The following is a 13555-nucleotide window of genomic DNA, read 5'->3' as shown; positions in this document are numbered from 1 at the left end:
TCTTGCTTCTATATGTACGTGCCTATCAAGCTGTTATGTCAATCAGACCATGGCGCCTAAGTTTGGCGCCATTTTGCTGAAGGCCCCTTTTTATATTGGTTGTTAGGACTCTAATTTTTCGTTAATTACATTAATTGTGTTTATAACTAACTTAACTAAAATTTTTCAAATAATCATGAAATATTAGCAAACTTGTGAGGGTATTTAAGTCTTTTTGGCACAAATGACGTAAGAAATGGGACCTCAGACACAATCTGACAAGAGAGGTTTGTGGTATTATTGAAACCACAGGGGAGGGGAGTAAAACTGTCAGAAACCTCAGGAGAGGTATCTGAAATTATCCCTATTAAAAACTCACAAAATAAAGAAAAACTTTTAAACTTTCTCTTCTTTTCTTTTCTTTTCTGTCCAAATCCTCAACTCCGAAACGAAGCCTAAAATTTCTTTTAATCAAGGAATGGTCAGTTGTTAACTAAAGAGGGGCAAAATTGTCTGTTAATTAAAATTTGCTCTGGAACCTAAATTTTAGTCTTCCTGAGTCCTTGGATCCGTACTTCCGTCTTTACCTCTCTCCGTTGTCTGCATCTGGATTCGCCGTCTCCACCGGAACCGCGTTTGCTTCCGCCAAACCATTATCGCATCCGCATCGGTCATCCGTCATTCCAACAACACATCTGGCATGACCGGAGATATTTGTTTAGGCTACCTCGCTTTAAAAACCCTATCTTCTTTCCTACCATCTCCCAGTCTCTCCTCTCCCCTCCCCTCCCCACAACAAAAGGGTTCTGGGTTTACAAAACTTAAGGAGAATCACTCCTCAGAAGCCACCGCAGAGGTTTAATATAACCAAAAAACATAATTGCCATCGTGGCAGCAGCACGTAATGGTTTCCTCACCATCCCCGCCGTGGCAGCTGCCGCCGCCCCCATCCCTGCAGATTTTGATGACCGCATCATCATTGATATTTCTCGAACAATGAGGAATGGCATGGCCACCTTTGGCTCTGTGACCGGTGCTCGGAATTTAACAACTGAAATCTGTGGTGGCCCTTATATGGATGGTATTCTCAATATCGGCACTCATTATGGCACCCATGTTGATTCCCCTTCACACATTTTCCCGGAGCAGTTACTTCACCAGGTTACCGTCGATTCCCTCAACCTCTCAACTCTTGTGGGTACAATAACAACCTTCTCTGTCAGCTCACCTTAATAGTTTCTGTTCCTTTGTTTTGCTAATTTTTGGTAGTAAATTGCAGTATTTCTGGTAGCAAGTTGTCTAAACTTCTTTTACAGGTCCTGTTTTGGTCGTTCAGACTCCAAATGGTGTAAATATAACTGGTATGCATTTCTAAAGTACTACGTGTTCTTTTTGGTTATAACAACTCTTTTAGTTTTTTCCTTCCCTTTTTTGATTTGCGCACCAGTAATTTTGCGTCCTTTTTCAAAAACATTATATCGTGTACCGAACTTATGGTTGCTTTCTCATTCCTACCTATCTTACGCGTGTACAATTAATGCTAATTTCATCATCTGGGAGAATGGCCACATATTAGTAGGCTTAACTCTTTGGTGAAATCCTTCATTTAGTTTCTAGAGTTCAAATGTTTTTGTGTATATTAGCAAGATGGTTGCAACAAATGCAATATTTATTTATTGAATTGGCCAATTTTATGCTTGTTACGTAGATGATGGGGAATTAATGATCGCGTTGTATTAGCTGCTACCAGATTTGAAGGCTTATGAAGTATCTTTTTGTCTCTGAATTCAAACAGCCATAGTTGAAGGCTTATGTTTTGCGAAAGTGTGATTGGGACCAAAGGGAATTTCTTGAATAAAGAGTTCATTAAAATGATTAGAAAATTTTCTTTCTTGATACCATTCCATTATGGGACCTAATTCCAATCGTTTGTGGCATCTCTGCTGTTGATGATGACATTCATGTGCAATGCATTTACATTCTCTCAATTTTTCAATTCGCTTCTTTTTTATTCATCCAAAGTGTTTGTCCCAACAAGTAGATAATACTTTCGAAAAAAAAAATGCCTTGATCTTACACACGACTTTAATTGTTCATTAGGTGTTTTATAATAGTAGTGAAGGAATTGTTGGATGTACAAAATATCCGTCGATAGCTCAAGTTTTAATTCTATCTTTTGGCTGCTTTTTTGAAGATAATTTATCTGCTATGTATTGCTTTACAATTGGCCTTGATTATGATTCCCAAGCATTTCCAGTGATCCAATAAGGCTTAGTTGGTTCCTTGACATTTCTTGTTAATGTCTGACACAACAATGTCTTATGTGCATTAAAGAAGGTGCTTTATTGCTTCCTGAAATGTTTTCTATTTGTTTGGTTTAATGTTTTTAGACACCACTGATGGCTTATCTTATGATTATTGGCTTCTTACAGGTCATGTCATTGACTCTTTGAAAATTCCTAGAGGAGTAAAGCGTGTAATTTTTAAGACACAAAACACTTACAGGTAGAGTTAGATGAAGAGCTTGAACTTGATCTGCTGAACCTTACTCTTAGTAAATCTGATCATAATGAAATTCACAATTTTCCATTTGCATCATGGAGACTATATCAGATGATGTTCAAGTCACATAATGTTCTATGCATGCAGTACCCCTCATTACTTGTGTTAAAAGACACTTTTGTGTTGATATGTGGTGTAAGAAATCCTCTCAGAAATCTAATTTTGTATGTCAAATTTGCTTCTTCATGCCAATCTGTATTATTATTGTGGGACTCACATGATCAAAGACTTTCATTCTTTTCAAGCATTTATATCATGTTTCACAAGTAGTGCTTTGAGTGTCTTCAATTGTGACTGCTACATCAAAATACCGTTCGGAGTAGACCAGGTCCACCATTTGATTAATTGAGTGTTTATCTGAACTGATTGCATTTTTTAGGAAGCTGATGGATCAACAAAAGTTTGAAGGAAATTTTACAGGATTTACGGTAGGTGGGGCACAGAGATTGGTTCATAAGACTGATGTCACATTTGTTGGTGAGTCAAAGAACGGAATTTAGTTACCATGCGTATGCCTGACTTAAACATTGCTCATAGAGGAATTTAGAATGGTTTCTGTAATTGCAAATTGATTTCTTACTTTTTGATGGTGTAAATATTTTACATGACAACGGGATTTAAATCTATGTTATGTTATGATAATCTTCTATATTTTACCAGTGAATATATGACCTAAATGTAGAGCCAACTCAAAAGATAAAACGAATATATGTACCAAAAAAGATAAGTGAATATAGGCCTCAATGTTGATAAGACTAGATTTCACCTTATATTGAGCATACCTTAAAGAGTAGAGATTTGAGATGAAATTTTGCATGTGGTTGTTTTTTTCTTTTGTTGTTTGTGTGATTTCTATTTTCCTTTTCCTTTATGATTGTTGTGTATCATTTAATAAGCTCCTTTTCTTTTGTTTATCTATGTGATTGAAAAGCTTATACTAGTTTTGCTGTATCGTGATTTTGCTAAATTATGTTGTCATCATCAATTGTAGGAATTGATTACATGTCTGTTGCTGTAGAAGATCAAATTGTCGGTGTTCACAAAATCTTCTTAGGAGCATCCAGGGTAAGGTTATGTTTCTTCAATTCTTCATCCAGTCTTGATTTGAGTCCCTCCGAAACCGTCAGCTAAAAGATATCAGCATGGCAAATAACTTATTTTTGCTAAGGTCACATTACTAAGAATGGGGACAGGTACGGTTATGTTAGATGAAGTTGTGTACAGTTATTATATTTGTTACATGTTTTGAGGTACCCTTATTGTTCTACATGTGAATTTTTTTTCTGTTCCTATTCTTTTCCCTGCCAAAGTGTTGAATTTTGTTACTTAAAGTAAAATTGTTTATATATGTGTACACCAAATATTGTAAGAATACAACAACCTGACACAACTTCATCTGCCCCATGTCCATATTAGTGAGTGAAATTCCCTTGCTCTCCCCAAAAACATTTAGCGCACATTGTTGAATTAATGGGCGCCCTAAGAATACAAGGTTTCTGAGCTGAAATTCATGAACTTAATACCAAATTGGCCAAAAAAAAAACATGTTTTTTACATCGATGTCTTCAAAGGGTTTGAGCCAATATATTTAAAGCATGAAAGAACTTTTCTGGCGGTTCATTGTACAAAGCTTAAGCAAACCTCCTCCCCCAAAGAAAGAGCTCCTGCCACTTTGTCCTCTTATGTCATGAGCAGTGCATTAAGTAAAAATAGTGAAATCACTTCTAGGAAAATTCTTCATCTTATAAATAAACCTCAATTCGAATAAGGATATCTTCACTGCTATGACCATGATGGACTGTACTGGTTTGTGATGCCCTTTTTGCTTCATAATTGGTACTAATGCATTAATAAGTTGCTTGAAAGATTTTATGAATCCACAATTTCCTACTCCAACTTGTGCAAACTTTCAACCACAGGTCATATCACACACTATGCTTCTGTTCTCAACATTGAGTCTGTTGAGCCATTTACTTGGTGAATTTCTCGAGGATGGGAGAATTCCTCAAGCATGTTCTATAGTTAGTAGTGTGACTAATGTGGCTGAATCACTAGGGCATTATTCCAGTCGAAAACTTGAAACTTGACGAGGTTGAACCAGGATGCTACACGGTCTACTGTTTACCGTTAAGGGTGCTGGCAGAGGCAGGACCAGCAAGGTGCATTCTTGTGAAATAAACAATTCCTTTGTAAGTGTTTTCTCTCCATATTTCCCATATTTTGTAAAATAACTTGAATGCTAGAGGTATTATCTGTTACTTTTTTACTTGCGACGTGCCATTATCTCCGGTTTCTGATTCGGCGTTCTTGCTGCAGGGAGCCAAGAGTAGATGTTATCCCTCAAGGTCTTGTCATGGAATATGGTCGCGATCCAATGGCTATCTTCTAGAGGTCTTCTCAAGCAACCTACACTTGGCTGGTGGACTCTTATAACTTGTTTGATTTGCAACTATGATCGGCAAGCACAGGCCTCGGGCATTATCTTCGCGTCAGTCTGCGCACACTGATAATATAGCTTGGGGAGGCAGGGCCCTTTTGTTTTTTTTGGTAATTAACATGTTTGTGTTTCCAAGGAAACTTCACCATTGTTAGTTAACACTTAATTAATTCACGCATACACCAGAGCTCCTCTTGCTCGCTTTTTCTTATTCATTTCTTTCTTTTAATTCTGCTTTGTTGGTGCAATAATACAGGGCCTCCATCTCTTCTTTTGGATAGCGTACTATTATCTCAAATAATATTTTGCTTGTATCATAAACACATTTTTCAATCCACTTTTTTTATATTTCCAACCATCTTTTTATCTCACATATATCAAATCACAAAAAAGTGCTACAGTAATTATTTCAAATAATATCCTATCCAAACAAATCATTATTATGTTTTCCTCTACGTGAGTTGCTTTTGCCAATCCTTAAAACTTGTAGCTAACTGCTCTCTACCAAAATGTCGCTATGATGAGTATTGACCAATACAAAACGGTAGCAAATTGTTTGCAATCGATCATCTTTTAATTATGGCCTTATTTGATTCTACAGCCGATATTTTTGGTCTATTTAGCTAGAATAACAGGTTGAGGGGTGGATTTGTGGTGGGTTTGTGTTTGGGGGCGGGGGGAAGATTATGATGACTTTTGTCCATTGAAATTCACACGGTCATTTCCTTGTACATAATCTAGTCTCCCTTCATATGTTGACGAATGCCTTAATTTTGCTTTTTTATTCCAATTTTACATTTTATAATCTTTTCTCTCCCAAGTTCAATAAACTTGAATCATTTACTGAACCACAAGAGAAAACACTACCAATTGAAAACGACAGATTAATTCATTATTGAAGCTTGCTTTTTTAGATGTACAGTTTAGTATTTGTTTTTTCTTTTTAAAATTTTTTTGAAAAAGTATTTAATTTTTTTTTTTTTAAAAGTATAATAGTATGATGTTAGTACATTATTTATGTCAAAAATGAAAATCCATAGAATTAATTGAAGAGGTCCTGGGGGACAAAGAAAGAAAAACTTTGGGGCCAAAGTGGAATCCAACTGAATTCCAGGGAGATGTAGTGAAAATTGCCCCGACTAAATAGTTGCCCCACCCCGCTTTCCGCTAGTCAGTCCTTCCGATCCTCAAGAGGGTTTTGCAGTAAAGCGCCCTTCTTCTTCCAAAACCCCCGCCCCCCCAAACTCTCCCTCGGGGAATTGAGAATGGAAGGCAGATCGTACCAGAGGTTTCCGACAGTGAAGATTCGCGAGCTGAAGAACGACTACGCCAAGTTCGAGCTCCGCGACACTGATGCCAGCATAGCCAACGCGCTGCGGCGCGTAATGATAGCCGAGGTTCCCACTATCGCCATTGACCTAGTGGAGATCGAGGTGAACTCTTCCGTCTTGAACGACGAGTTCATAGCTCACCGACTCGGTCTGATTCCACTCACCAGCGAGCGAGCCATGAGCATGCGCTTCTCACGTGACTGCGATGCCTGTGATGGCGACGGCCAGTGCGAGTATTGCTCCGTCGAGTTTCATCTGAGAGCCAAATGCCTCAATGATCAAACCCTAGATGTCACCAGCAGGGAGCTCATCAGCTCTGATCCATCTGTTGTCCCCGTTGATTTCGCCAGTCCATCCTCGGAATATGATAATGCCGAGAACAGGTCCAGTAACCCTAGCAAACACGTACATTACAAACGATATCCCTTATTATTATTGTTATTTATTTTTTGGGATATTTTACTTTTTCAACTCTGTACGGAGATGTTAATGTGGATAATTCAAAGTTAGGACAATTGTCGATTATGTTAGACGAAGGGGCTTTTTTCTGTATATATTGTGGCTATTGATTTTTGATTGTTTGGGTTTAATTGTTGTCCGAAATTTATGCATTTGAATTAGTGGTGATATATGGGTGTAATGAATTTGATAGTTGATTTTTATAGATTGCGTGCAATGGTATTCCTTGAATCGCTAGTTCAATCTGAATGAAATGTATCATTTTGCAATGTGTGATGTTGTTGGTGTATGATTGTTGCTGGAGTTGCCAAGTGCGGAAGTATGAAGAAATGCATTCAGAATACTCCCTTATGAGGATATGTATGCATTTTTAATCTTGAACGAGATCCAGGACCAGTAGGCCTGATAGATCTTGTTTCCCTTGAGATGAGAATGATGTTAGCAGTGGTTTCTTTTTTCTGGAAGGAAGGAGAGGAAAGGTTTAATTTTACATTTGTACAGTACCTTTTCAGAGATGGGTTTTTTCGAGTTTGAGGCCTAATTTGCATCATTTGCTTCATGTGAATCAATTCAATTTGTGCATAAGGTGTGATTTTTACATTTGCACAGTACCTTTTCAGTTCATGATGGACACTGGAACCCGTAAGGGTTATTTCAGTTCTTCTTGGTACAGATGCATCACATTTGGTATTTGTATGCATGCGGCTTTCTGCATTGGATATGTCAGTTGGTCTAACGCTTCCTTGTACACGTTTGCAGCCCTGGCTTTGTGCATGTGGCTTTGTAAGGTTGTTTTAGAACTTGAATATTTTGGTTGGTCTAATGCTTCCTGGTACACATTTGCAACCCTGTTGATTCTTTGATATTTATCATTTTATTTAGTTTATGTTTTTTTTTTGTGATGACATCTGGTTATGTGGTATTGTCATACTTTAACTTCTCCGTTATGTTCTTAAATCACATTTTGTGGTGGTAATTTGCATGGTGGGTCTAACATTGTGGGAAATCTTGCTGAAAAGGATCTGGAATCAGAGTTTTAGTTTGATCTCTAGTGTTGAAGCTGTTATAATATTTACTGAATAAATTGTTTACAGGGGAATTATGATAGTGAAACTACGCCGGGGGCAAGAGTTGAGGCTGAGAGCTATAGCTCGGAAAGGTATTGGCAAGGATCATGCCAAATGGTCACCTGCAGCAACTGTTACATTCATGTATGAACCTGAGATTTATATCAATGAAGATATGATGGAGAAATTAACACTTGAGCAGAGAATGAGTGTGGTTGAAAGCAGTCCTACCAAAGTCTTTGACATTGATGCCAAAACTGGACGGGTAGGTTCCCTTTGCTTTACCTCCTACATGCGTATTAGTTGAATCATTTTCACTGTGTTCGGGGATCCAAAATTATCTACTTAATGTCTGATAAGTGGTCTTCCATGGTGACTCTTATGTTCTCACCCCCCCCCCTCTCTTCCAAAACCCCCTTCTTTCTTCTCCATGGTTCTCTGACATAGAATTCGGGGAATTTGGAAGAAGGGAATTTCTGGATTATACGTCTATTGTATGAAATATTTATAAATCTCCCTGTGATCCATTTTCAGAGTCTTTTTAGCTTTTAATACCTTTCAGATCTAGACAACTACTAGAAACTCCTGATACCTTTCAAACTTAGACAACTGCTAGAAGCTATCCATCTCAGTTTCCATTCCTGCAACCATCTGATCATCATCCTCTTTGGCACAAGATTTTTGTTTTTGAAAATCTAGAAATCTGTTTGCTTTCTAATAGCTATTCTCCTGTTGTTTCTTTATATAATATTTTCTTGGGGAACTCCTTTTTTCCCCTGGCATGGAATTGGTTGACATACTTCGAGGTTTGGGGTTTACTTTATTGGAATATGTTTCTTTCTACTATAGAGAAAGACAAAGGATTTTATTCTTAGGTTGGAGAAGTCCTTACTAGTATTTTCTCTTGAATGTTTTCTACTAGTAGGTTTACATTCTTGTATGTTTTCTTTTGTGGCAATGCATTAAATTTTAGTGCAGAGGAAAATTTTGCATTGAAGTGGTTTAAAAGCCTATAGCGGTTGCTTAAAACTTCATCTGAGAATCTTGACTGAACTGAAGAAATGAAATCAGTCCACATGTTGTCACAACAGGCTATGCTCATTTTGGTTTGTTTGCATGAGCAAATGTTTATACATGCTTGTATGATTGTACTTTGACATGCATCTATTGTAAGTTTCTCTAACAGCTGTTTTCTTTGGTCATGTACGTTTGGTTTGATTATTATTAAGTGCCAGTGCAGAGAAAAAATTTGCATTGAAGTGGTTTAAAAGCCCTATAATGGTTGTTTAAAACTTCATCCGAGCACCTGCATAAGATTGACTTAACTGACTGGCCCGAAGAAAGGAATATCAGTCCATGTCTTGTAGCAAAGGGCTATGCGCATTTTGGTTTGTTTATACATGCTTGGATGATTGTACTTTGATATAATCTATTGTAAGTTTCTCTTACAGTTGTTTTTTTATCTTAACCCCCCCTCCATGTTTCCGTAGGTTGTTGTGGTTGATCCAGAGGCATATACCTATGATGATGAGGTGATCAAGAAATGTGAATCCTTGAATGCGCCGGGGCTTGTAGAGGTACATCCCAAGGAAGACAGTTTCATTTTCACGGTTGAGTCCACTGGTGCAATTAAAGCTTCTCAGCTGGTTCTTAATGCTATCGACATTCTGAAGCAAAAGCTGGATGCAGTTCGCTTGTCGGAGGACACTGTGGAGGCTGATGAGCAGTTTTTGGAATTGGATGCACATATGCGGGGCGGCTGATCGTTGTGTTACATGGAGCACTGACCAACTTAGTTTTGTAAATTCTGTTGTTTAATTTTGTCATTTATCAATTAATGCACCAGAAAGTCGATGATCCATCATCAGTCATCAAATTTCTGTAGTTATGAGCGCAGCACCCAGGGGGTACCTCTAAGCTTTATGATGTTCACTGTCTGAAGTTGTTTGTCTAGACTGTAGAATGTTAAAGTTGTAATTTCATTTAGTGATTTTGCGCTGCAGTGCGTCCTTCCACAGTTTCTCTGATATTCCATGAATTTCTTTGGTGCAAAATGCTATCACCAACCTAGAATGCGACGACCTGTTTTGCCATTCCCCAATTTCCTTTTCATTGTTGCTCTATTTTTTTTTTTACTTTTTCCAAGTACGATAATTTGTACAACAACAGAGCAATTGATATTTGCTCTCTATTTTGTTTCTCGTTCCTGTAAACTACCGAGGAGATGGACAGCCGTTGAAGAATAACTGAACAGGCAATATCATCGCTTGCAATTAAATGTCACGAGATATAATTATGGCGACGCGTAGATTTTTCTGCGGAATGAAGAATATGCCATGGTAATTTTGCGAGAATTCAACTTGAACTGGGGAACTCATGGTCCCGTGGACTGAGATTGGATTTTAACTCGAAAATAAAAATAAAGAATAAAAAATGCAGATTCATGCCTATGTCCTTAGAATTGGGAATGCCGAATTTAAGGTTCAGCATGCGGATAATTGGAGTCAGGACTACACACACACGCAGAGATACCTGAATCCTGATTTAACTTGATAGTGCCCCGTCCAAAAGCCTAAAGGAAACAGATTTGGTGAAACTGTTCCCTGAAGGAGTAAGGAATTGAAATTTCATAAATCAAACGATGATAGGATTAGGAGGAGGACATACATTGTCGTCTCTGTCATGCGAACTCATTCTTTTTGCTTCCGTTCATGGATGCTTTATGGGCGTGGTCTCCTTCTCTTGTGGCCCAAATAGCAGTTAAAGGAAATGGGGACCTGGAATTCATAACTTGAAACCACAATAACTTGTTGGACAAAGCAAAAGTTTAGCCCTCCAACCGATGTGCTTTGCATCATGACATGTATTGAGATTAGTGAAGGTGATTAATTCTTGAAGCATCATATACTATAAGCGATGAGAATTGGAGGGGCATTGGACTTGGACCCATCAAAAAGTGGTCACCCGTATAGATTGGACCTATATTCTGTCAAAAGATACCCAAAAATCTCTGTCCTGGAAGCAGACATGCTTCCAAGATAGCTGCCAACTTTCACAGATTTGGGACATCTCACAGCACCTCAGCATCGCCAGTACTACTGCCCTGAAATCATCAAAAACTTCCATCGTCTCTTCCTCTCTCTCTCTCTCTCTGGCCAAATAAAAGGGGACGCTCGATCCCTAAGAGGCAATCTGCAAAGACTCACCAGCCTTAATATCTTTACCCTCGTAAGAAGACTAAATGGTGTGCTGTGATAATGCCTGCCGTCTGGTGCATCAAGTCGGGCCTTCAAATCTCGTTTGGTGTATTAAAGGGTGCAGTAATACACTTATTATCTAATGTAAAAAACTCGCCTTCAACCCCCCACCATACAAGCTCAATAGAGCTCCCCCTTCCCCATAACATAACATAAGAGTAGAGTAGATCGTTGATGTTAGATTAAAAAAAAAAAGAGTGTGATAATGTAGTAGTAGTAGTTGAAACTTGATTCAAACTCATTAGCCATCACGAAGCGTAGGAGTTAGGACCACCTATTCTTTACCCCTCCTCGACTCAACAGTCAACATTCATTACACTTCAGTATTCAATGCCCTTCGTCTGTTTCTCCTTTAGCATTACCTTTTTTGCCAGATACTATTATAATTTTGTGTACATGGGTGTAGTTTGATACAGATGCTCCTCCACACAAATACATGGCGGGAAAAGAATAGTCAAATGAGTGGCAGAAAACCCAAGAAGACTGCCCCCCCAAAAAAAAAAAAAAATCCTATGAATCTTGGGAACCGTGATATTGATCTAAAATTTCTTTCCTCCTACTAATTTTTGAAGTTCAGATGACACTGGACGATTGAGATGCAAGGGTGAGATATTAATGCTTCTTCATCTGTCACATAAACAAGAAGGTGTCCTCTTTCTACATCTGAAATTCGTTTTGGTGGATAGTTAAAACGCATGCTTGACTAATAAAATAAATGGTGAACAGTAGATGATATTTGTGTGTTTCCCCACTGGTTTAAATTCTTTCACATGTACTACTTGAAGAAGATGCCACTACTGATAATTTATTGGTTGAAGCTGGATTGTTGACAGGACTCGTTTTAGATTACAACCATCAGATTGGAACACTTTTGATCGCCTGAAACCATGACTTCGGGCATCTATAGTCACGTTCATGCATGGCTCCAAGTTTTGTTGAAATTCAAGCTGGATTTCTGTAAAGTTAACTTGCTCGAACTCAAAGCCTAAAAGAAATTCATGGGTCGTATAAATAATCCCAAACCCAAAAAAAAAAAAAAAAAGGAATGGTGGGTAGCATTTAAAACTACATAGGATTCTCCGTATTTTATATCAGAACCATATTAATAATAGCAGAGGAGTATTTGGACGCATTGGAATTTAGGTAAGATCTTGTTTGTACCTGTAAACCTATTAGAGTCTCGAGTTTGAAATACGTCTAAGCATGTGAAAGCGATGTCAAATACTGGTCTGTATCAATCACTACTACTACGGAAGTGCAAATTTGACTACTATTTGAGTGCAGCAGAAGAGGAGATGGATATTTTTTCTGGGGGGGGGGGGGGGGGAGGAGCTTTGGGACAATAATTTTGATCACGAGCAGAGCGTGGAATTGTCTGGTGAGCTTAGAAAAAATGTATTTATGGGGTCAGTTACGGTTTCTGAGAATAGGAGGGGGGCCCATGGCCTCAGATGATAGGAGCCCATGAGGATCCACACGGGGCCCATGCCAATTTTGGGATCCTTCTGTAATCAACAACAATACTGTAATATTTATTTGGATCAGACATTCTCAATTTTATTTATTGCTGCAACTGGGCATTTGGCAATAGTCAATGCCATTGCCACCACAAAAGCACAAATCACAATGAATGCCCTTTTTTTTTTCCCTTTAAGCCAAAAAGTAGTACCACTGCAACTACTAGCAAAAGAAAACAGAAGAAAAGCACTAGAGGGTAGAGAGGGACCTCTTTGAATTGGTTCTCCGTTCTGCATTCGTCATTTAGTTGAATGAAGGGCAAAAAGAAGGGGAACAAAAATTACAGTTCTTCATGAGAGGATGAAAATTAATTGAAAAAGAAATACTACTTCGATTGTAGCAGTACGGTAATTGCCTCCCAGCCAAGTCAAAAGGATGATCAGTAGTAGTAGTGGCTCTCAAGTCAAGTGCAAGGATGGCGCCAGACAGAATGTAAAAAGTTAAAAAAGAAGGTTTTTATGTTTTCAGCCAAAATATTGTGGGGCCCCCGTCTTGGGCTGTCATTTCAGCTTTACAGCTGTGTGCAAGAGAAGAGAATATGTTAGTAGAGGAAAGGAAATCAACCTCAATTTTTACTACCTCACCGGAAATATTTTTTTTTCCCTGACCGGAGTGGCGGCTGATAAAAATTAAAATAAATGAGACCAAGCATGCAATTGCAAGCCAGCAATTTCTGAGACTTGAGAGCAATGTTTTAAAAATCGGACCGTTAATTGAACCGGTGAAGTGAAAGGGTCGAAATTCAACCGGTCGGACCGGTTCAATCTTGGTTCAATGAATTTTTAAAAAAATAATTTATATAAATATATATATGCACAAAATAAGACATGTAATGGACTAATTTAATACTTTACATGATGAAAAGTTTACTATTTTTGAATAGCTTGGATTTTTAAAAATAAATTATTTATTTTTGAATTATAAGTTAAAACAAATAAATTTCAT

The 13555-nt window shown here is 38.0% G+C and overlaps 2 protein-coding genes across 2 annotated transcripts; both read left to right on the top strand.

Moving 5' to 3' along the window:
- The first annotated feature begins 510 nt into the window (after positions 1-510).
- LOC113762778 (cyclase-like protein 3) lies at positions 511-5229 on the top strand. Its single transcript, XM_027306369.1, has 7 exons — positions 511-1177; positions 1296-1340; positions 2412-2484; positions 2921-3018; positions 3533-3606; positions 4597-4730; positions 4858-5229. Exons 1-6 carry the CDS (start codon positions 976-978, stop codon positions 4717-4719), a joined length of 615 nt encoding a protein of 204 aa, XP_027162170.1. The 5' UTR covers positions 511-975; the 3' UTR covers positions 4720-4730; positions 4858-5229.
- Positions 5230-6164: 935 nt separating this feature from the next.
- Positions 6165-9889, top strand: LOC113762765 (DNA-directed RNA polymerases II, IV and V subunit 3-like). The gene is made up of 3 exons (XM_027306349.1): positions 6165-6692; positions 7863-8100; positions 9326-9889. Exons 1-3 carry the CDS (start codon positions 6244-6246, stop codon positions 9596-9598), a joined length of 960 nt encoding a protein of 319 aa, XP_027162150.1. The 5' UTR covers positions 6165-6243; the 3' UTR covers positions 9599-9889.
- Positions 9890-13555: the final 3666 nt, after the last annotated feature.

This window comes from Coffea eugenioides, chromosome 2 (genome assembly GCF_003713205.1).
Source record: "Coffea eugenioides isolate CCC68of chromosome 2, Ceug_1.0, whole genome shotgun sequence".
In the NCBI taxonomy this organism is placed as follows: domain Eukaryota; kingdom Viridiplantae; phylum Streptophyta; class Magnoliopsida; order Gentianales; family Rubiaceae; genus Coffea; species Coffea eugenioides.
This window is presented reverse-complemented; position numbering and strand designations above follow the sequence as displayed.